Below are 26,024 nucleotides of genomic sequence, written 5' to 3' on the forward strand. Positions count from 1 at the left end.
GTGGATAAAAAAGTATAAGCTTTGAAATGCTTTTATCACAAATTTACAGACAAGATGCATGGGGTTAGTCTGCTCGAAACTGTGTTTCCTCCCAACTCATTTTCTTTTTGCATGCCAAGATCCTTACATCAGGTATCATGAGCTCAAGTTCCTATGGAACCTCAACAGGTGACATAAGTGAATAAAGCAGAAGAAAAATAGGGTGGAGGAGTCTGACAAACTGTGGCACACCAGCAAGAAAACATTCTACCAACAAGCAACTGAACACTAATCTGCTCAGCTAACGTTTGCTCTGCACATGTTAGATGTGCCACAAGGTCTGTGCTTTTTTTCTTTTTTTCCTGATCCTGTAAGTATCTATTGAGATATATTTGGCTGAACTGAACACAGACATTCCACGCATTTTGATCTGTGTTCAACATCTGATACCTTCCTTTCCCCCACTTCAAATCCAACCAGTTCCCAAATTCTGATACTATTTTTCATATTCTTCCTTTTCATGTTTCTTTTTTTCCATTCCACTTCCAACTTCTGTGTCTTCATCCTTTCTTTCATATCTTCAAGATTTTACGTCAGATATATTAGGGAAATAATACGGAACTAATTGTCTTGCCCATCTTCCTGTAGTGCTTGAACCTTTTTACCCTAATTATGTCAAGATTGTCCAAAATAATAATAAAAAATAAATAAAATGTAAAAATAAAGAAAAAATAAAAGTAATGCATATTAGAAAAAACGTAAGACAAATGGTTTGAAGGAGAAACCTCCCTCTGTAGAAATGAAATATCTGATTAAATCTCTGTTTAAAATATTACCCATGACAGAAAGGTACATTCAGAAAAACTGAAGAAGCCCTAATACAAGGGCCCAGTTGTTACTTAAAAGTAAGAGGAAGTATGCACATTATAAATGCATCAATAAAGAAAATGTCTTCCTTGGAAGGTAAATTGGAGTATAAGAACATTAATAATGGCAATATAAGGAAATCAGAGTAAATAACCTGGAGATGATACTGGAAATAGGTAATATAGTAGACTTTCTTTTGAGTTCATATGCTATAATCATTTGACTGCTGCAATCCAGATGGATAATTTTGGCACTGGCACTGGTAAATGTCAACTCACTAGTGACAAAACCATCATCCTTCATGAGTTCTCCAGTTTTGAAGGCAAGCAGAAACCACTATAGCATATATAGTGTTACTGATTTCTACAAGCTCCCTAGAAAGACCCAATATCGCCAGCCTGCAAATACATACACACATACTAGGTCCATATAACCAATGCAAAATACTTGCCAGAAAAAAGCAAGCCTTTCTTTAATCAACAACTCAAAGCATCATTGTTTATAATTGCTGTAGTAAAGATATGTAGAATGTGGCCCATTGGGAAAATGAATATTTTCCCCCATTTACAAATAAAAGTGTCCAAAAAGTTTGAGTTGTCTTAAACTTGATATTTGTTTGGTCAGAGAGAACAAGGAATTGGGTCACCTGGTTTGTCATGAGAGCCCTGCCATGATTTACTTTTAAAGTTCAGGAAGGCTTATCTTTATCTCTTCAAAAGACATTTCCTGAGTGATTGCATTGTATCTAACATTATATTAGGAGTACAGAGGTTAAGTCACTGTATGCATGTATAGAATCACCAGTGTCTTCTTGGAATTTATAGTCGAGTGTATTGTTAGGAAATTGGGAAGAATAGTCTTTTGTTGGTTTGTTGTGCTGTGTTTCATTTTAATCAATCTTCTTTAACTTTCATACTTGGCATAAAAACACAAGACATTTCCCAGCCCCCACTTAACAGTAACCTGATCAGCTGGATCACAGCAGAAGGTAGATATCCCCAGGAAATTCTGGAAAGGATAACTGTGGGAAAACACCTTTCTTTTGGCTCTAAGTGTTCTATCCTCTTACTTGCTAAATGAATATGGAGAATCTGAGCTCTCAGTCTACAATTAGAGCAGAAGGCCCTTGCAGAATAACCCTTGGGAACTACAAGGAGATTAAAAAAGCAAATGGAAAAAGAATTACAATGTTTTAGTGTAAATATTTTTGAAATACATGCATTTTTTTCATGGTAGCCATTTTCCATGAATTATCTGAAGACCTCTCATATGAGAGCAAAAGAGAGGTTCTTCTTTTGCTTTGTGAGTACCATTGAGGTTGTTTACTGCAAAAGTTGATCTACCCTACCAAAGCACAAATCAAAACTACCTCCAAGACATTGTGACACAGCAAAAGGAGACTGGAACCTCCTCACACATATAGCCTACTTGGGCTGCAATGACTGCCCAGAAGAAACTCTTCACACAGCTCTTCAAGGGGAATGAAGGCTAGCACAAGAGAACACATATGCAAAGTCACGGATCTTGGAGGAAGTATGGTGGACACTCGGAAAGTGTTTTTAACTCCTAAAACGTAAACTGATGCTAGGAAATAGAGTCACAAAACATGTATTTGTTGAAATGATTGATAAAGAACAGATTTTACAAGATATTCAACAACAATGATAGACAGGGAACAGAAAAATAATCAAGGCACATATGATTCACAAGTCAGAAAAGATTATTATATTCACTGAAATAGAAAACACTGAAGAATGTACTTCAAGGATGAATTTTGAACAAACACCTAAAACTGACATACCTTGGAGCAACCTCAAAAAGAATCAACAGAGTTGCACATACTGGTTTAGAGCTCAGAGTGGCAGAATGGAACATTGGGGTGTATAGGAGGTTAGTTGTAAACTGCCACAGTAAATGGTGATTGAAGCCAAAAGCATGACAGGATTGCTCATGTAGAATATTCAGAATGAGAAATCAGAGAAATAAAGAAGACAGAAAGACCTAAAAAGGAAAAGCAAGAAAGGAACTAAAAAGAAACCATTTCTCACTTTCCCAGAACAAGAAAAATGGGAAAGTGACACAGAAAGCTACAGAGAAGAAATATTGGAGACATTCAATAATGATCAGAGTGATTTAAAGTGGGGTTGTGAGGGCAAGATGATGGCCTGAAAAATAACCATTCCAACTGACAACTAAACCATCATGACGACATTTCACAAAGTTTGTAAAAGATGAAATTAAAGGGAATGGCATGATAGCTCAACTGTCTGCTCCTCCTCCTGCAAGCACTGGCATCCCATTGGTACCATCCCATTGGTACCATCCCATTGGTACCATCCCATTGGTATCCCGGCTGCTCCATTTCCTATAAATCTCTCTGCTTATGGCCAGGAAGTGAGCCAAGCATGAAAGATCTTTCTGTCTCTCCTCTTCTATGTAAATCTGTCTTTCCAATAAAAATCAAATCTTAAGAAAGATGGAATTGAAGACAGATTTACTTTAATGTATACTATCAAGTTTTGCAACCCACTCACACCAGGTCCATGAGCTTTTTGAAGACTCACAGTATTTGAGACCTTAATAAGTTCCATTTTAGGAAAAGCCAGTATAAATTAGTCTGCATAATGATTAAGGGACTAGCAATTAGTGACAGAAATGTAGAATACAATGGAGGGAAACTTCTGGTTTTCAAAAAAGTATGGAAGAAGTGGGCGAAATTTTCATTTTGGTTTTCATTTTTCAAGAAGTTAGAATTAAGCATGTAGCTATTTCCAATTTTAAAGTTCATTTTTTCTGTCTAGAAATATGCATAATGATGCCCCTCATGTAAAGCTTTTTAGTTTGATATGGGAACATCAAGATTATATATACATACACATATATGCAAGATTCAAATACATTATATAAAAATCAATTTATATATTTAGAAATGCTGAAAGAATAGAGCTATGAAAGTTAGCAGTGAAATGCATTTAAATATAAAATCAATAACAAAAATACAGTCTAGACCTAAAATTATTAATAAGTCCTTTTAACACTACATGTTGTTGACCCCAAAGCTTATATGCTTACAGCCAACTTCGAGTTTTATACCGGACCATTCTTCTGGAACTCTAAGGCTATAGTCTAGGTTTCTATATGTCTTCCTTATGGTAAAACCAAAAAATGCAATGAACTGGGCAAATCACTGTGCATTTGGGAATCTATTAGTTTTATAAGTAGTAATATTGAAATAAAGACCCTGTCAATCCCCAAGATTCACAATGCACCAGACTAGCTCTGTAATTGAAGTCTCATGACCAGCGAAACCATGGTAAATGGCCACAGCTTGCTGAATATGTCATGCCAAATGATGGCTGAGGTATTAAGCTGGGAAGCAGGCATTGCCATTTTAGGGCATCCCTCCTGGGAAGCTTAACTATGCAAAAGAATATGATCCAATCATTAGTTCACCAGTTAGAAAACCTTTAAAGACTTTACAAAGAGTGTTATTTTTAGCACTATGACATAAGCGTAACTAGCTTTTCCGTCATAAAGTTCTAACAAGTGGTTTCAATAGGCCCTATCTTCCTTCCTTGGGAAGATAACTTATCCCTCATGAAGAAAATTCTCTCTTTCCTTCCCTTTACACTTCTATACAGTGCTCTCTCATTGGGATTCCTGGTTGCTGACATCTCCCCAGGTTATCTTCTTTCCAAGAATCTGGAATGTCAATTAAGGTCAAATAGCTGCATCTTCAGCTTGAAACAACTGCGCAAAGTGAGTTCTCCTTTAAAAAGGATACCAAAAATCCAGTTCTAAGAATGACCTCCACAAAATTCTATCTAAAATTATTTAAGATTTTTTAATATCTTAGACTAGACAACAGCACAAAGATTGTGCTTTTTCATCTATATCTTTGAAGTGCTTTAATCTTAATGGATGACATGACCATGTGTAGTTATAAACTAGGGCCGAGATTTACAAGTTAGTGTGGTCGGCCTTTTCATCCACTGCAATACTGACTTCCATTCTACAACTGAGGATCAATAAAATATTTTGAAATTTGCCTCTAAAGGACTAAAAGGAGCATGAAAGGTCTCATATTGTAAAACAGTATCACCAAACATGGTATAGACTTAAACAACTAAATACATTTCAATAAATTCTTCCCAATTTATACTGAAATTGTTTTTTACATTTTTTATAGTTTATCATCACAGTTTTGAAAAAGAGAATTATGAGATGTGGAGCTGTTTTATAAAACATTCCCATAACAGAGTGCCTAGGTTTGATTCCCAGCTACAGCTCCTGATTCCAGCTTATTCCTAATGCATACCCTAGGAGGCTGAGTTGACAATTCCAGTAATTTGGATCTTGCAACCACGTAACAGACCTGGAAAGCAATCCTCACTCCCAGGTCAGATCCAGCTCACTCCAGGTATTCAGGGAGTGAACTGGAGGATGAGTGCATTCTGTCCCTCCATCTGTCTCTCTGCTTCTCTCAAATAATCAATTAATGAATTTGAAGGAAGAATATCAACAGCCAAATAGTTGTTCAAAAGCAGGACTAGGTCTAATTCCACAGCTACTGAATTCCACAACTCCTCCCACTACATCATAGATGGCCTCAAAAACAGTAATCACTCTATTGATTTCATGTCTCTATTAACAGGGAAAACAGTTTGACTTCCTCTGAAGTCCTTGGGAATTTTTAACTAAATGCATACTGTAATCGTCTCTACCTCCAATGTAAATACACGCTATTTATATAAGGACTGTTATGGGATCTTTGACGATGCAAAGGTTTTTTTGTGGTTTCTGTTTGCTTGCTTGTTTAAGAAATGAACACTTAAGAACTCGCATTTACTTTTAACATATTGGTTACTCATTACTATGTCAATTAATTCCATAATGATGTAAATTTTTGCTGATGGTATGTTGGAGCTTTTAATTGATAGGGATGATACTCTGCTGGCTCTGTCTTCAGACCAGAGAGGGTATACCTAAGAAGCCATTGAACTTGACTGGACAATAAGATGCTGGACTCTATGTTTGGTATATGCTTGCAGTGGGGGAATCTCAACTGATCTTGAACTGTGGTTATGCAACAAGGTGGAGGAATCCACCATGGTGGGAGGGTTTGGGGAGGGGTGGGGAGAATCCCAGTACCTATGAAACTGTGTCACATAATACAATGTAATTAATGAATTAAAAATAATAAATGAAAAAAGAAATGAACACTTCATGCTTGGAATTTTGAAAAACCAGAAGATCTTACAAATGAATGATCACACATGTAATAAAGAGAAATCCCATCAGAAAAGTTCATTTTTCTTTCATAAGCATTTCCCATTGACAGAAAACCCAGGCAAACCAGATTTGAAGAATTTCAAACAAACAGCATGACCAACCTGTAGATGGAGAAGGAAGTCACTGAGCGAATGAGGGATGCCAAAGCCCCAACTTTGGCAGCTTCCACAGCTCCATTGACACGGTACTGTACCGTTGTTGAGTAATTGACGTAGGGTTGGTTATAAACTACAATCTTTCCTTTTGCTTCCGGGGCTCTTCTCTGCAGCTCTTCAAAAGAAGTTACCACCAGAACTTCTGCTGTGATGCCTAGAAGTCAAAGTCACACAGGATCAACTCACGGTTTTCCACACTAAGGAAGAATTGGCACACATGCAGTATTTGCCACATCAGGTTTGTGAAGGTCAAACTTTTACAGTTGTTTAGCATAGGAGAAAAATTGTAGGATTAGCTAATTGTAGGAGTGAATCCTTCAATTCTCTTTCTTCCCATGAGAGAGAAAAGGCATTCAAACCAATATAATATACAGCTTAACATTTTTCAACTCACTGAACCAGTTAGTAGCAAATCACAAATCTCTTCATAAGACAGCTTCTTTTAGTTCCTTCTTTCCCATCCTAAGGAGTCATGGAAACACATATTGATCATTCGATTTAAAAAAAACACACAATAAACTCCCTTTGGGATTAAATGAGACAAATATATATTTTCATAGAACTGTGCAGATATTTTGCTAAATAAATTATAATGACATCACACTAAGGATGCCAATTTGTGCAGAGTACACATTATTCTTTGTAAACTTAATTTGTAATAAATGGTTAATGTTAACTTTCCCTAAGAGGACAAAAAGTCAGTTTATTCTCTTTCCCCCTTGTATAAAAATACTCTTAAAGAATGTGCAAACTTCCCATGCTTCTCAATTTACAGTACTTACTCACCGCCAAACACAATACTATTCTTCACATAAAAACTTTACAGACATTGTAAAACTGTCCTATTGTCCTTGCTCACAGTGCTTTCTTTCCTCACACGAGACTTGCCCAATTCTTCCTGATTAGGGAACATGGTTTCACATCTCCTGAGAAGTCATTTAAAAACTGCCAGATCACTGAAGACTCAAATTGATAGAGCAGTTAGAATGACAAGGAACAAATATTTAGCAACAAAGGCCAGATGCAGGGCTAAATATAACTATCTATGAGAAAGTGACTGGCGCCGACTGGTTTGTGATTTTTTTATGTATGTAGTCATGAAATTTGTCAGTAGAAATGAAGTATCAGCATACATTTTGGCATGCTTCCTTAATATTGCCAACTAAAGGACTAGTTTTTTGGGGGTGGGAGGAAGATTAACAGATGCCATTAGAATGTTAACTGTAACATGTCGCTTGGATAACCCTTTTAAAATGTACTGTCAATTTTTAAAGACTTTTTTGTCACTATCTGGCATCATTGTAATGGACCCTCTGAGTTGGCTCCTCTCTGACTTCTGGTTCCACCATCCAAATTAAATTTGTACTTTTACTTTAAAGTGATTGGGTACAATTTCATAAGCACACCTCCACCAATACCCAGAACAGAACTTAATTTATAATCTAAAACAAACAGCAATGTGTAATGAGAGAAAGCATGGAAACTTCTAGCTTTTCACATAAATGTCCATAAAAGTCCATAAAAATATAAATGAGGATTCGGCTAGACAGATTTTGAGATTCATAACATTTTGAAACCTAGAGTTACCTTGAAATTTGACTAACATTATTGCTAGCATACTATGGGTATTTGTTGATGACTTTCGGCTGTTTCTAATAAATACCAGATTCAATGGTGCACTCAAGGGATAGCCCAGCAATGGGGTAATTTTGATGACTGAATTGGAGCCACTGGAAATAAAACCAAATTTTGACACATTTCTATAGGCTGGTGCAAAATTAAAGTTACACAAAAGTGGTACTACACTCTATACTTAAAAACCAGTTCTTTTAATAAATGAGAGCATTGTTCTGAAGAGAACAAACTTAACTTAGACACTGCAGTTACCAATGTGCAGCAATATTAGCAGATAAAGACCAAAATGTATTGCCACTAACTTGCATTTAACCTCACCTATTTTCCTGAAAGCTTACAGTTATCTTTCATTCTTCTGTCTCCTTCAGCCTCTACATCAAATGAGTTGCCAAATGTTGGTAATTTAATTCTTTAAGAATCAAAATCTATTGAACCCTTGTTTTCCTTTCCACCTAGTTACATGGACTCTCACCAAACACTCTCTCTGTGACTGTCCCTCCTTGGTAATTCCACCAACCCTTGGATCCCAGCCTCCAGCTCAGTTTCTAGAGGCACCAGAGTAAATTGTTTAAACCACTAAACAGTCATGTCTACCCACAGCAGTAACCCTCCCTTTCCTTTGTTTCTTCTCCTGCCTCTACTAAAAAAATCCATCACTTTAGCTTATGTTTGAAAGCTACTCTCCATCTATATGTACTCACTCCTTTTGTTCTTAAATTTCAGCTACACTGAATTTAAAGTTCTCATCTTCACATTATGCTATCTCACTCCTCTGTGCTTGTTCATGCTATGGGACACTTTGCCTTGCTCGCTCCATTCCCCTAATTTCATTGTGTAACTAACACTCCTTCATATCTCAGGAGTCATTCAAGAATCACTTCTTGCGGTTGGCCTGGTGGCTCAGCAAGCTGATCCTCTGCCTACAGTGCCGGCATCTGATTATGACAACTTATTGGTTCTAGTTCTGGCTGCTTCAGTTCCAAACCAGCTCCCTGCTTTTGGCTTAGGAAAGCACCAGAGGATGGCTCAAGTCTTAGGCCCCTCTACCCACATAGAAGACTTGGAAGAAGCTCCTGGCTCCTGGCTTCAAATTGGCTCAACTCTGGTCATGGTAGCCATTTGGGGAGTGACAGTGGATGGAAGACCTCTCTTTCTTTTTTTCTCTCTCTCTTTTTCTTCCTTCTATGTAAGTCAGCCTTTAAAAATAAAAATAAATAAATATTTACAAGAAAAAGAGGAATCACTTCTTTGATGCCCATTCCCTGCCCTCTGAACTCCTGTCCTTTTCCATAACACCACTCTGGAAGGTTGAATGATGAGCCACTCTTTTTGGGGCTTTCAGGGGACCTAGGTAACATCTAGGCATGGAACAAATGAATCTCTCAGTATTTACTGCAATTTTTATTTGCATTTGCCTTCATAACTAGTGAATCTGGGCATTTTCCACGAGTGTCCTGGCCATCTAAATTTCATCTTTTGCAAAATACCTGTTCATGTCCTTTGCCCATTTCTTAACTGAATTATTTCTTTTGTTGTTGTTGAAAGAAACTGTATGGTTAAAGTTTTCATTGTTTAACACTTGAGTTTCCCCAGTCACATGTGGGAAGAACTCACAATTATTACAGCTCAGGTTATGGGAAGGAAATGCTGGCCCTAGTAGGCTGGCCTGATTACAGTCCCAACAACAATCACACCTATGGTGATGATAACCTCAGCAGTCACCAGCCCAGCGGACAGCATTTGATGGTCATCACTTGGGAAGCCAGGGTATGGTGAAGACATTTTAGTAAGATTTTTATTCAAATTGAGTAAATAAAACTAGGCCATCTGGAAAACTTAACCCTTTTCTATTAGTTTGTGTTTTGCATATTATTCCAAAGAAAATCCTTATGCTCTTCCAGAAGTCAGCAAACAAATTTACTCAACTCTCCCCCTTTTTCTTATGTCTCCATTCTGAAAGGTAGTACACAAAAGTCCCAAAGAACATAAAATGTGTGTTGTATTTGCAATAAGGCCTACCACATTTTAATAGTATCCCAATACTAACAGTCTTTTGGATGTAGGTTGCTGAACTTTCCATAGCATGTATCAACATCTTGTTTTATCCATCACAATAACATTAGATACATAAAGAAGAGGCTAACAAAAGTTTTGCTTTGGGCCCAGCACAATGGCCTAGCAGCTAAAGTCCTCGCCTTTAACACACCGGGATCCCATATGAGCACCAGTTCTAATCCAAGCAGCTCCACTTCCCATCCAGCTCCCTGTTTGTGGCCTGGGAAAGCAGTCGAGTACAGCCCAAAGCCTTGGGACCCTGCACCCGTGTGGGAGACCTGGAGGAAGTTCCTGGCTCCTGGCTCCTGGCTCCGGATCAGTGCAGCACTCACTGGTCATTTGTGCTCACTTGGGGAGTGAATCATCAGATGGAAGATCTTCCTCTCTGTTTCTCCTCCTCTCTGTATATCTGACTTTGCAATCAGAAAAAATCTTTTAAAAAGTTTTGTTTTATTCATTAGTGTTACATGAGTGTCCAAGATGGTAACTGGCATATGTGACACATATACATGCTGTACAATCGAACAGAAACAACTAAAGTAGAAACAACTAAAAGATAAAATTTCATCCCAGATGATTCTCCCAATGTTCCTCTAAGGAACCTGCATATTTTTACACGTCAGAATAACTGATGACAACACCAACAGATATATTTGAGTGTCTATTGTTTACTCCAATCTCTGCAAAATAGTTTTGGGGACACTGAAATGAAGAGAATAAGACTAACACAGTTGCGAGGTATTACTGTTGAGAAAGGAACTACGGATGGTGAGAATCCAAGGCTCACGCTCTTTCTATTACTTACATTGACACTCTCTCTCACAAATTAAAATACACCAAAAGAAAAGCTCAGTATTTTCATTTTGAGGGGAAATAAGAAAAAGCACATAGGCCTACAAAAGTCTGCCTAAGTTGTCGATTATCTGTCTGTTCTCAGTTTACCCAGGGTCTTGTTCATAAGCCAGGCTGACATGATCATCCTGGGTACCTGTCTACTATGGGGGAATTAGTTAGAGGTCTCATGTAGGAAAAGGCTCATCAGACTGTTAGAGTAATGCAAAGAATTACAGTAATTACTGATGAGAGCATGAGACTGAAGCTAAAAATGCCCCCAAAGGGGACTCTCTTGGCTATAGCCTAATTTATTACATAAAGAGAACCAAAATCCCCAGTTTCCTTGTTATCTTAAGCCACTTGCCCCAAGTGTCATTACTGCAACAATGTCCTTGCAGAAACAGCAGATGCTGAGAACTCTAGAACTGCTTCAGATCATCTAGTCTATACATAGAGTCCACACCTGATATTCTCTGACCAATTCTTCAGAACAGTTAAAAAAGCACATAGTGAAAGGAGAGTGATAAATTGTTTCTACCACCTAAAGGAAAAAACTACAGTTAAAACAATGTGTATCTGGTGCTCAACTCAAAGTGACATGTTGCAGAATATTGATTGATTTCAGAAGAATGTATAACCACAAACAGAAAGAAGTCCAGCTACATACAAAAGGAAACTAACTTTTAACTCCCATCACATAATCTTCCAGTGTGTACAAAAAAGCTAGGTCTTTGGAATGGTTGATTTTTCCTGAATTCAGAGTTTCAGGGAAGAGAAAACAGTTGTTCTTAGAAACTCAATGTTTTGGCCTGAAGTAGTAAGGAAATTGCAAAATCATGGTAAGCCAGACAAAAGGACATCAGAGCGGTGCTTTCTGAGAGTCCATTTGTTTATGGAGAATATCATGATTGTGCAATGTCCTTTTCATGGAAGAACAAGTCTTAAACATTCAAATTAATTCAGCAAATTTACAGCCATCCAACTGAGCCAGACTCCATGATGTACATTGGGACAACATGAAACTGAATAATTATCAATCTTATTCTTAAGATTTGCATTGCTTACAAGTAACTAATAATTTACAAAAGAATTCAGACTGTCACAAGTGCTAAATGAATCACAGAATAAAATGCTACATGATAATAACAGGGACCAGTATTAATTTGGACCAATGGAAATTTGGGAAATTTCCTCTAAAAAACACAAGCAGAAACTGAAAGTACTCAGTGACCTAGAAATGACAGAAAGAACCATCTCAGGTAAAGACTAAGCAAGTAGAGAGACAAATGGATGAAGCATCTATTCATTTACAGTAAATAAAAAATTTCCTGCCAGGCCCCAGAGACACAATGGAGCAGCATGCAATCTTACAGTTTTTAATCAAGGTATGAATGGCACCCCTTTTCCCATTCTGATAATTCTGGGAGGTGAAGGAGAAAATAATCTCCTTGAATAAATTTTCAGAAAAAAAATTAAAACTCATTGACTGAAAACAAGTTAGGTCAAGGGCAAGGCACAGTTGCAAATGATAAACCAGAGGCATGAAACCCATCATCTCCAAACTGTTTCTTTTGAGATCTGGCTCCATTCATAACCAAATGGTCCCTGCAAAATCCTGAACTGACTATATCAGCATGATTTAGCATCATCCCTGGAGAGGCAGTGCCTGCCTGCTAGTGCAGGTGCAACAAGAGCCATCCTACCACCCTTGATGTCTGAGAATCAGGCACAGACAACGCAGCTGGTTGATCTTGTCCTCTATCAAGTAGAATTTATATGGAGATGTTGGTTAGTGGAGAGGTACCAACCACAGAATCATGGTGCTTAAGTCATGAAAAACACGGACACTCAAGTTTTATAGAGATCCAACCCAGTGAACTATAGTAGCAATGGGCACAGAATATACACTCATTCTTGGGAATTGGGTTATCTCAGCATCTAGGCTGTTTTCACTGTCCCCGTAGCAATGTGGCGAGGCAGTCAGGCTCTGAGCATCTTGATCAGCTTTTGCAGTGATCACAGGGAATACATAGCCTTTAAAGCACAATGGGGGCTCTTTCCAAAACAACTTGTTTGCTTTGATATATGTTTCTTTTGAACACGCTTACTTTTTTCTTAGACCACTGTTTTTTCTCTGAAATGATGACTGATGTGTGTGAGTGAAAGCTTTCACACAAATGACTGTCACCTAATATGAAGAAACTTCAGAGTTCATAAAAACTGAATTTAAAAAATAAGTTCATTTGATTGCAGAACAATTTTGAAATCAATGCATAGCTTGTTCACAGCCCATATTTATCCATGAACTTTCCTAAGACCTTCCGTACATTTGTATGACACTCAACAGTTTGAAATAGAGCAGTTGAGCCAGAGTACATTGTTTTCACCAAACTTAAATTCACCATACCAAATTTCCCAACCTCCACAAAATAGCACCTCGAGTGAGGTATTCCCCTGCCAGACCTGGATATGGCATATCATGGAAAACCTTTCTCTTGGTCCATGACTTTCTAATTCTGATGTTCCAGCTAGATGTAGAGGACCTTGAGGCCTCAGAATCCAGAAGACAGAAGAAAACCAAAGGACAACTGTGAAGTGTCCCCTGGGAACTGCTGTGTGACTTGCGAAGATAGTGACAGAAAGGCACCTCAGTCATCTTCAGGTGGTATTTAAGGGGAACAGCCCATGGGCCATAGTGATGGGCAGCATAACACACAGGAGAGTTTTCTGATTACTGTAGACAAACAGAACTTGTTCTCCTCACTTAGGGGACATGGGAAGCTTCTCTGGAAAGGCAGACTCTATGACATGCGAGTCAATTTACTAGGAGCCACTAGCAGAAAAGGTAGAAAAGAGAAGTGAGGACTGAGATGGAAAGAATGGCAATTCGCAGGGTGGAAACCTGACAGCTGTAGTAAGGAACCTGGTAGGGACAGAGAGGTCAGGCAAATGCAGATTCACATTTTTAAAATACCAGTGTACAAAGTATCATGCCAGGCTTGCAGCAGGTAGCGAAAGATATGGAGGGCAGCTGAGAGCACTGTGACGAAGGAGATAACAGCCTTGTGGATCACTTGGAACAGCAGCATGTATTTGGCATATACTTTCCCATGCTAAGAAAACTGGCTATGTCGATGTCTGTGCCCAGAACCCACACTGTCAAGTCTGTGTCCCCATGATTTTGCTGGGGAAAATTTTATGCATACTAAAATTTAATAATCACAAGACAAAGATGATAATTTAAAATCTAAGGTGAACCTTTTCAGTGAAACAGCCATCTTTTTCTACTCCTTAAAAATAAAAAACAAGATATCTTCATATTTCATAATGAATTCTTCAAGATGTGCTTAAAGCAAGGTATTTCTTCACCATTAATAAGTATCTGTCACTACAAACAGTGGCTATAAAAATTACTAGATTTTTTTTATCCTGAATACACTGCCTAACTTTGCCTATCTAAAATATGATCATAGTAATATTAACATCACTGGGCTTCTAGTGAGCATCTTATAGGATAAGAGCAGTGAAATCACTCTGCATGTTATTAAGCACTAAAAGACAAAAAAAATCAGTTTAAGAGCTCTGAACACAAATTTAATAGAAAGAGGCAGAAACTGTAGTTCATTCAAAATTTCATTTCAAACCAAATTTCTAGGTATAAAAGTAAGAATGGGTGTGACTTCAGTAAATATTGAGTTTCCCTAGTTCAGAGATGAGCTAGTCTCGAGTGCATCAGTCTAGCTTTTACTAAAGCAATAATGGAAGCATCATTTCGGAAAGCCCCACAATAGGGTACACGTAACATCCAACCATGCTCCCTAAGTTCTCTGGACCACAAACAGCCAAGGGTAGGAGTAATGAATGAGTGGGTTAGGGAAGGGGCTTTTCAGAAGCAATAGCAAAACAGAGCACAAAAGCAAGAGACCCTCCTCCCATTCTTTTCAAGAATGTAACACTTGCTGTGCATCAACTTGTAGGCTATACCATCTCTACTGACTCTAACCCAAGGACATGTGATAATTAGGCTGGTATGTTGTCACAGCTGATAAGGAGTTTTTAAATCTACCATCTATCTCTTTAACAGGGTTTCAAATAAAACAAAATCTATCAGAAAGATCTATTGAAAGATTTGGCTTTGTCTTTCCTAGATCCTGTTGCCTTCAACCATGAGAATGGATGATCTAGATTACAACTGGTCTCTCAATGTAGGTTCTAGTGTAAAAAAGACAATTGAGGTGAGAGCTAAGGTACCACCAACAAACAGCTGGTATGTACAAAGTGAACAAGAAATAAGCCTTGTAAGTCACTGATTTTGAATGTTAGTTATTACATTATTGAGAGAATTGATGAACCCTGGGGCCAGGAAATTAAAGTTTCTATCAGTAGTCTTAATAATCTATAATTGATTTGTGAGATACAGAATAGACATATGATACCTTAGCAGATTGTTCAGGGAAAATTAGATAACTACATTCCTCTTCCTGTCATACAACAAAGTGATCAAACGATCAACACCAAACAGCATAAAATAAACAAACCTGAAGAATGTACCAAGTGTCAGTGACTGAACACATAAAAACTAAGTATCAAAGAATCTTAAATAGGAGAAAAGCTCTAGAGATTATTTAAATACACGCTTGAAAGCTTTAGTTAGCTAACCCATCAGATATCATTTCTCACAAACACAAGCAGCCATGTCATACTGTTAAATAAATCTGCACTTTGAATAGATTTCACTATTTCATCTCTAAATGCATTTTCTCTATAAATCCCATCTTCACAAACCAAAGTCAGAAATGACAGAAAAACTACTGCCTTTATATTTGTTTCAATGATGTTACTACAATGTTGCATCAGAGCTGTAAGACAGTTTTGTAAAAACTTGATATTCCAAAATGGGGTTCTTTGTATAACTGTGTTTTGAAAAGTATCCTAAATGCTCCTAAGAGAAGTAAAACTTCACTGGAAAATATTTAACAAAATTCCTGTCCCAAATAGTAATAGACCTGGGTTGGTTCCCTGATTAAATTTGCTATAATTTGGCTCTAGAAGATTTTAGAGACATGATATAAATGTCAGAAGCACATGACTCACATACAACTTTGAAAGGTTTCTTGGATGACAATTTATAATAGGCCATTGGGTGTAAGGACACAAATCCCAGTGATTGCTGTTAGCCTCATTACAATGAAAAGCCAGCACCTTATGGACCGTAAGGATTTACCTATGTTTCATAATCGATAAAACTAAGGCACAAGAAAGTTGCAGCATCTTAGCAACTAGACAAGAGTAGTGGTTGGCTTGAATGAGTCTAAACTCATTTCAATGAATGTTTGTCACTGATCAATTCTGTTTTAAATCCTAGGTCAAGTTTTATTATAAATATGAATCAGTATTCTGGAATAATACAGCACTCAAGTTACAACTATTGTAAATCTTTTTTTTTTTTTTCAAAATTACTGAAATCAAAGAACTAGCGAACTCTCACACTTGCAAATGACAGAAAATGCCACTCCCAATGGCATGGGAACATATTGGGGTCATGTGACCATTGGCAGAAACAGCTCTAGCTATTTCCTGGTGCTACCCATCACAATGTTAGTTTCATCTTTAGTATCAGTGTGGTGTTTTGCACTAACACAAGACCAAGTTGTTTCAGATCTCACTAGTAGCAAACAACAGATAATCACCAAAGGACAATCCCTTGACACTTGCCACATAATGTAACACAATGCTTTTTCCTGCAGTCTGAATGCAACAAATTTTGGCTGAATTGCACAAAACTGATCATATTATTCATGATCTTTCTTTAGCAGGGTAGCTCCCAAAAAATTTATATAAACCATTTCTAATTCATGAATGATAATCAAACACTACTATTATATAAAATTTTATGATAAATGAGCAAAAAATTTAACCATCTGTAGAATTTCCATCAGATTGTAGGGTAGAACTTTCTCATATATAAAGAAAAAACATTCACATATTTACAATATAAACCCAAGAGTTAGAAAATAATACTTCTTCAGACATGTGTGAGACTAATGGAGATAGAAGTCACTATGGTATGCATGCTCTGAACAGGCGTCCTGAGGAATTCATTTTTGAATTAGTTCATAGAATCCTTACATCCCTCTATGGTAGATATCATTGCTGCACCAACAGTAGACACACTCAAGTGAAAAACTGAGAAATGATCCAGGTCACAGAGTTTGGTTAGTTGTACATTAAAATTTTTCAAAACCATACCCATCGATGGACACCTTATATTGCTCACATAGAAAAAGGTGAGAGTAAGCAAGAATCTTTCTGGTGACTAATCAACATCTGCCTATTCACCCACATATTTTATCTACAAGATACACATGTAGCAGATGTATTACATGTCTTATAGATCATCTCTAATAATATTTCTAGAAAATAATGTAGCACAATGCATTTACTAGATGCTACAGGGACTATAATATGCAGACACAGAACAATTATTGATGAGTGACCATCAAATGTATTTTTATCTTTTCCCTCTATTATTTAGCCTTGTTTTTAAAAAACTAAGACTGCCATTGCTAACAGGTTTATCTGATGGCATTTCAGTACAGATTTTGTTCTGTCATAAGAACTAAAATTCATGCAGGTCCTACAATGTACCCTCCAATATACTAAATGCTGCGTTTATATTTACAAACTTGGATTTCTCAAAAGTAATATGAGGCAGGAACTTTGACTGTCATCACTAAACACAAGCTATTTTATTAATTTACATTTGGGTTTTACTTATTTATTTCCTGACTTACTAGCAAAATAAACTTGGTAAACTACATTGGCAAAATACAGAAAGAGGGTAAAGATAGGAACATTAAAACAAAAGGATGCAACTGTTAATTCAATGGGTTAAATATATTTCAGAAGGCTTGTGCAATTGCTGAATGGGGCCATAAGTTTAGCCACAAACTCCCTGGCAAACAAAGTAAATGAGAAAACTTAATCAGGCACAAAATATACACTGTGTCTAACAAAAAGCAAGTCAGCTGCTCATAGAAGTGCATATTTCCTACAAGAAACTTACGTTGTAACTCATCATAAGTGTTATGTAATATAATAATTAATTAAAGTCCATGATACAAGTAAATACAACATATGGGGACAGAAATTATCCCAATTCCTGCACTGTACATATGTTTTATCTGTCGGTAGTAAGAACTTTTAATCTTGCTGTGAATATGACTATGATGGGGAAAACAACCCTCGCTTCCCAACTGTTATGAAACTTTATGTAGCTACATTACTAAACAAAAAGGAATAGCTTTACTTGTTTCTGGTCACCCAAATGCTGATGATTACTTCAATATAACCACTGGACAAAACATGCATATTCCTCAAAGAGTCAAAAATCGAACTACTACTTGATCCAGCAGCCTTACTGCTGGGTACACATTCAAAGGAAACAAAACAAACATTTCACAGGGATACATGCACTCCCATATTTATTGTAGCAATATACACAACAGCCAAGATATGGAATCAACCTTCTTACACCTTGAAAATTTATGAAAGATCTATTCTCTCTTTCCCAATTTTCCATCTTCTTCCCCTCTTTTTTTCTGTCCCTCCCTTCCTCTCCCTCTTCCTCTAATCCCTACTATATTTTTCAAATAAGTTTTACTTAAATTTATGTAAGACACAATTCAGTCATTTAGACTTTACAATTCAAAGGTTTTTAGTACAGTTATGCAGCCATTACCATAATTGATTTTGGAACATTCTCATCATTGCCAGGACAAACATGGCTCCATTAGTAATCATTCCCATCTGTGCTCTTCCTTCCAGCCTCTAACACCCTGATCTAATTTGTCTCTATACATTTGCCTATTCTGGACATTTTATACTAATAAAATGATAAAACTCTGGCCTTTTGTAATTAGCTTTTCAATTATCCTAATATTTTTTAGGTTCAGCTATAATAGGCATTTGAAAAATGTGGAAATGGAACTCAGATCTCCCACACAGATGGCAGGAAACCAGTCACTGTGACCACTGTGTGTTGTCTCCAAGGGTGTGCACTGGCAGGAATCTGGAATTGGAAGTAGAACTGGGACTCAAATACAGGTACTACGATACCAGATACAGACATTTTTGGCCTTCATCGTAACAGCCAGAGCTGTTGTGAATTTCTTAGCTTAGAGGACAAGTTCTCCTGCACCATCTGTGTGAATATCCTTGGAGTTTTTGGAAAATAACTGATTTTCTGGCTTCTGCTGCATCATGTATCACTTCCAAATTCATCAGAGAAGAGGAAGGCACTTAGCAGCCTTCACAAATTCCACAGTCCTCAATCTAAACGATAAATAACCTCTGTGGTTTTGTATTCCATTGATAAGGACAGCACAAGAAAACTAATCAATTAATGTCCTATCCATTGAAAAATCTATGCAACATAAGCTATCTAAAATTGGGTTTATTCTTTGATATTATGTATTATTTGTTCAAAAAACTTGCTTTATTCTTTGGTAAGACCTAATGTGAATAAATAACAAATAAATATAGGACATTCCTTGGTCTGGAGAAATATAATAAAGAGATAAAAAATAATAAATCATATGCACCATACAGAAGCCTATAATAATACTGACCGAATTCAGAAAAATGTGTCATTTCCTAAATAACTTTTCAGAACAGCTGTCAAATTTAAGCGGAATGGCATTGTAGCACACTAGGTTAAGTTGCAATTTGCAATACAGGCATTCCTTCTCGGCTCACCAGTCCAACACCTGGCTGCTGCACTTGTAATTTAGTTCCCTGATAATTGTACCAGGGAAGGCAGATGGTGATGGCATGCCACACACACAGGACATCTGAGTGGAGGTCCTGCCTGTTGCTGCCTTTAGTCTGACCAGCCCTGGCTGTTGCTGCCATTTGGGGAGTAAATCAGCACAACATCTCTCTCTCTCTCTCTCTCTCTCTCTCTCTCTCTCTCTCTCTCTCTCTCTAACTCTCCCCCAACAAACTTTTTGTTTTATTCCATGATAGAGTTCCACAGACTCTGGGAATTCGCTTTCCCCCTCCCTAAATCACTGCCCCCCCAACACTGATTTTCCCTGTATCATTACAATAGCATAATCATTCACAATCACTCATTAAGTCCATCATTCTGATATTAAGTGTATTCTGACATTGCAAGCATGGACAATGACAGAGAGTCCAGCATCCTACTGTCAAGATACAGCCAACAGTTTCATTTGGAACCCATCTTTGACTTGAAAATAGAGATGTACACTGCATTGTATCTTCACATCCGTATGTGATACCCTATACTACAGTTACTGTAACTCATAAATGATAAACAATAAAATCAACAACAGAGAGAAAAATGGAAAATTTACAACATGAAGTTAAATACATGCTATTAAATGATCAATGTGTCACTGAGAAATGAAAAAGAAAATAAAAGGTCTTTCTGAAGTAAACAGTGCTATTGTGTGACCTGTTGAGTAAATGAGGAAATTAGTAAGGAAAAAAAATTTAATGAATGAAAATGAAAAACAAAAACAGCATACACCCTGAGATATAACAAAAACAGTATTGGAAGGGCTATTGATCTTGTATATTGCATAAAAGCTGCCTTATATCAGAGATAACATGTGATATTTGACCTTTTGGCATTAACGTGGTTCACTGAGCATAATCATCTCTAGTTGAGACTATTTTCTTGCAAATGGTAGAAATTCTTTTTAACGGCTGAAATAAATCTTTAAAAAAATTCAAAACTGGTTGCGTATAGTTGTGCCCTGTCCAGAATCCTTACAGTATTTAAGAGCAATCTCTAGCATAGCATAGTGCACATTTTCTAGTTTCTGATAGGCCAAGAAGTAGAAGGATCCTAGGAGGTACTAGAATCAGCCATCTTCTTCTCCTCTACTCCTCTGCTGACCTTTTCCTTTACAACACTAGTTTAACTGCACATCCCTTGGGCCCTGGTTTTCACAATCACTTCTTCAGGGATTCAAGTCCAGTACTGAACATGAGATTGACAGTCTGGTGTTTTGAATACCTCACTTTATTCCTACCTGTTTGGAGAGTAATGGCTCTTCTTTTCATAATCTCATACATAAGTTTACAAAATATGAACTGATCTGCAAACAAAATGACAGCCTGACAGCAAGAAATGTCTTAACTATATGAACAAAGGTACCTTGCCCTTGTGAGGTATGAAGCACAGCAGGGCTCCTAGATGCCCATGGATTTGTTCATTAGGAAAAGCATGTCTGCTGGTACTCTCTGGCCCTCAGCGTTAGTTTCTGTTTTCCCTCTGCTTGCCCTCAGAAATGCCTAGAGTATCTCTGGACTATGTAGAAGAATGGTTACAAGAGAGCTGCAAAATGCCAAAATTACGTGAAATTGGCGTGAAATTCTAGAAGGTTTCTACCAGGTGAAGTGTTTAGACCCTTAGGTACTATCACTGTGGGACAGACCACTGAAGGGTTTCTGAGTAGACAATGAATGACATGCAATCACAGTGTTACAGCCACACCCTTCTGACCTAGCCTCATAGGACCAAATCACAGGAAGAAGGCTCTTACTGTATTTGAGTGAGGGCCCAAATCAATGTTACAAACATTCAAGCTTTCTTATAAACAGAAATATCAGTCAGTTCCTTTCTTATTATTTGCTTTTTAATAAAGATATACATCGTGAGAAAAACCAGACCAGGTAAATTTGAGAGAAAAAAAGAAAAACAAAAAACAAAACATGAAAGGAACTTTCATCTTTCCTAGCATCAGCCTCCGGCTTGTCTCTCAACTGTTCTAGTGCTAATAGGGTTCCCTGCCTCTATGAGAGGTTCCTGTACCAGGCACTATGAGGATGTACAAAGGATCACCAGGAACTGACCCCGCTGTCAAAGACTCTCCCCTCTATTATTTCCCTTTCTCACCTTTATGTTTTGTTCACACTTAGTCACACAAAGAGCAAAAAGGCTACCTTCTGATGAGAAAAACATTTCAATCCATTAAGTAATATTTTATAGCAATTACTTCCATAAAGGTAAGTGCTTCATGCAGTAAGCAAAAGACATAGAAAAATGATATCTTTTTCAATAAGTAGTTTCATAAATTAACACATGTTGGGTAGTGAATGCATGCATGTTTTTAATCCTTTAAAAACTGAATGTGAACTTAAATGTAATTAAAGAGGAATAGCTGGTAAAGGTCTTTGCTCTGGCAAATAATCTACTTTAATCACTCCAAACAATCAGGGAAGCAGACAAATCTTTGAGAAATTACCAAATTGGTTTTATTCGTGTTAGAAGATGAGAAATAAGTTGAAATCCCTTAGCCTAAGGAACTGTCTCATGAAAAATAAAGAATATTACATTTTTTCGAAAAAAGATAGTAATTGATTTTTAAATATAATTTGAATACAATTAAATAACTTATATCAGAATGATTCATTTGATGGACAAATGCTCAAACTATTTTCAAATAGTTCAAAAAAGAAGATGACGACGAGTTAAACAGAAAAAAAAAAATCTGTGCCAAAAAAAGTGATTTCCAAATAAAATGGCTTCCTTCAACACAAATTTGATAGATAAGGATACTGAAAAGAACTTATTTGATAAAAATGCAATATTCCTCTTTTGGGTACTCCAAAGTGAATTGCCTCATAAGAACATATGAAAATAATAATCCATGTAGAAATGCAATTACTGCATTAATATTCCAGCTATTAGAGTTACTAATGTGGTTTTCTAAATATAGCTCATAAGCAAACATTTGGTTTATATTCAAATTTCTCTTTCTTTCCATTTCCTCCAATTTTTACACTTACTCATGGAAAGCTCCGTTTTTTATAAACTGAATAGCCATAAGTACTGGCAGTATTCCTTAAATATTTTCACATCCTAACCAAAAATGTATTTTAGAAAATATATAAGCATGCTATGCAAATTTAGTGACCCCCCCCAGCATATCATTTGAAAGGTTAAGCCAACAAGTCAGTAGATGTTTAAAATTCTTGGCAAGATTAGAACACATTTAAATCACCTTGAAATTTAAAACTCTCTTGTTAAAGTAATTACATGACACATTATTTTGCTATTACAATTCTATGTCAGAAATATAAATATTTGTATATTTTATCAGCAAAATCTTTCAGTATCTCTTACAGTTTGTCAAATTCATTTTTATACTGTCTGAAAATATTCATGTTGTCTACAATATCAATTTGATGAGTATTTTATGTACTTTAAAATTTATACAGTTAACTGATTTTTCTTCCATTTTGTTGCAAATGATATTGTATATGTATCAGAACCTAAAAATACTGATGAACAGGGGAGAATGTTAAGAGCACAATACTTGCTCTATTACCTAAAAGCAAAGCACAGTCCCCATTCTTTCCATAATAAATAATATTCTTGATAAAATCTCTATGAAATGCTAGAAAGAATACCACAAAGATGATGTGTTGTGTTTCAGATATTAAGACTCATGGGAAATGGAATACAGATAAGCGAAACTCTTCACTCTTATCAAGTTCCAAATGAAGACATCAGAAGCTGCCAAAGATCCAGAACATATTAACTACCTTATTTCTGGTAGGTTTTTGTGTTAAACAAACGTTACCTTCACAAACTGGAAAAATGAATGCAATTACAACATAATTTTCAACATTTGGCCTTCCAAAAGAAAACTGGATAATATCCCTTTAGACCTGCATGCTAATTCCTATTTGGTCATTTTAGCATTTTCAGGGGCAATGTTATGAAATGTTTAAACTACTATAGAATAACTCAAAGATGCATAAGGCAAGAATCATGTTTTCATATACTCAATGAACTAGATGCCAACTGCTTCAATGAAAAATAGAATGAGATTGGATTTAACAACACTACAGATGGTTCTCACAAGTGAACAACAATCTCATCCTGTAGACAGGACTATTTCCCTCATTTTCTATCTGAGAAAGCTGACAGTGACACATTAACCAGCTTACCTAAAGTTGTTCTGACACCTAATTGGAAGGTTGGGATTCAACTTTATCTCCTTCCTTGCCCTCATTTTCTTTCTTGCTCATATCTCACACAATCTCATCATTCATTCCCTTTGGCACTCCCAATTCATTCACCAGCTTTTCACTGACCACCACTGGGGATTAAACATCTAAGATATGGTTTCTAACCTCTAGAAGATTTTAGTCTCTTCAGGAAGATAAACCTATAGACACCTAACAATAGCACAACCTAGAATAATGTTAATGACCTAGAATACCTGAAGATGCCCCTAGTGTGCAAGGAGTGAGGGAGAAATCAAGGAAAGCCTCATGGAGAAGATGAGTTCCAAACTGAACCTTCAAGTGCAAGTAACCAGGTGGAAGACAGGGGAGAGTATGTGGGAGTCTCAGGTTGGTGAATAGAGGAGGAAGTCCCAGGCAAGCACTCAGCATAAACAAATGACAACACAGATCAACAGGGAGGCATGTATGCAGGATTGCTTAGCAAGCTGGACTATTAGAGATGGATGCTCAGTGTAAGAGATGACGCTGCAGAAACTCATGACTCAAAGTCCGTAAGAATTGTTTTGCCTCATTCAGCACTACTTTTCTATTTTGTTCATGAACAAACTATTTTTTATCTACTTTGATTTGCTAAAGATTCATTTTATTTATTTAAAAACCAGAGTTACAGAGAGGAAGAAAGAAAAACAGCAAGCTTTCATCCATTTGTTAACTCTCTAAATGGCCTCAGTCTCCGAGGTTAGACCAGGCCAAAGCCAGGAACTTCTTCCAAGCCTTCCACATGCGTGCAGTGGCTCAAGCACCAGAGTCAACTTATGTTGCTTTCCCAAGCTCGTAAGCAGGGAGTTGGATGTGAAGTAGAGCAGCCAGGACTCAAACTTCAGGCAACATTGCCCATTAAGTCACAACACCAGCTCCTGCTTTCATTTTTGATCATATCTTTTTGATATAAATTACATAAAAATAAAAAAAATAAAATCAATCCATTGATGTTTTATCATATAAATAAAGTATGGAACAATACATCATACAATGTCATAAATTTATTTCACCATATTATTATTTGAGAGGCAGGGAGACAGATAAAAGACAGAGATTCTAACTGCTAGTTCATCTCCTACATGCCTGCAATGGCCAGGACAGGCCAGAATGAAACAGGAGCTGGGAACTGAAGTTATGGCTCCCTTGTGGATGGCAGGAAACCTTCCACTGGTGCCATCATCTGGTGCTTCCCAGGGTCTGCATTGGCATCTGACTGGAATCAGGAGGCAGAACTAGAAATTGGACTCAGGCTCTATGATACAGGATGTAAACATCTCATCCACCTAGCCAGCAGGTTGCTAACGAGATTTGTCCTGGTGCTGACTCCATTACGCTGTTTTCTCCTAGCTGTCTAGCATCCCATTATATGGATAATAAACAGCATGTTTGTTTATTCACCAGTCAATGAACTTAGGAACTCTTAGCCAGATTTTAGCAATTATAAATTGAAACTATAATAAATATGTCTGTACAAGTTTTATGCTATGTTTTGATTTCTCTCAGATAAATACCTAGAAGTGAGTTGATGGGTTGTGTAATAAAGCATATATTTAAACAAACTGACATCACAGTGCAATAATTCTTTTTTTCTCATTAAGAATTTTTGGGTCAAACAGTTCAAAGCATTTCTCAAAATTCCTGAACACTGCATGTATTTTGCATTAAAAGTATAAATTTATGTCATCCCATCTCTATGTTTTCAAATCACACTCACATATGATCTGGTTTTACCCTTAAAACAACTCCATAAAATAGTCCTATCAATAAGCTGTCAGAATTTGGCACAACTTCATGGAGGCAAGTACAATCTCTTTTATGTCAGCCAAGTCATACTACTGTCAAGTATTTGGAGTCACAATTCCAGAGGAAAATACTATTATTGTCTTCATTTGAAGATAAGAAAACTGAGGCTTAAAGAAGTTAAAATTGTGACTACCATGCGGACTCAGAAAACAAACAAACAACAACAAAAAAAAAAAAAAAAACAAGGAAAACACTGTCGATCGATCCCCTTTCCACACTATGGATACCAAGAAGCTGCAGATGGGTAAAAGGCATATCTGAAATAAGGTTGATTGATAAGAGGGAAACTTTTCCTCTCGTAGATTTTACAGAAGGAGCTTTATCTTCTAATGCGCCCAAATTCAACTTGAG

At 36.8% G+C, this 26,024-nt stretch overlaps 1 protein-coding gene across 1 annotated transcript in view; it reads right to left on the minus strand.

Annotated features, from left to right (window-relative positions):
* The window catches only part of CPQ (carboxypeptidase Q), a 353,449-nt gene that overhangs the window by 316,967 nt on the left and 10,458 nt on the right, over positions 1–26,024 (minus strand). Inside the window, exon 2 of the mRNA XM_004580618.3 lies at positions 6,240–6,447. Coding sequence (XP_004580675.2) covers positions 6,240–6,447 — 208 coding nt within the window. The remainder of the gene's footprint in view (positions 1–6,239; positions 6,448–26,024) is intronic.

The sequence above is a fragment of the Ochotona princeps genome, chromosome 9 (genome assembly GCF_030435755.1).
Source record: "Ochotona princeps isolate mOchPri1 chromosome 9, mOchPri1.hap1, whole genome shotgun sequence".
NCBI classification, from domain to species: domain Eukaryota; kingdom Metazoa; phylum Chordata; class Mammalia; order Lagomorpha; family Ochotonidae; genus Ochotona; species Ochotona princeps.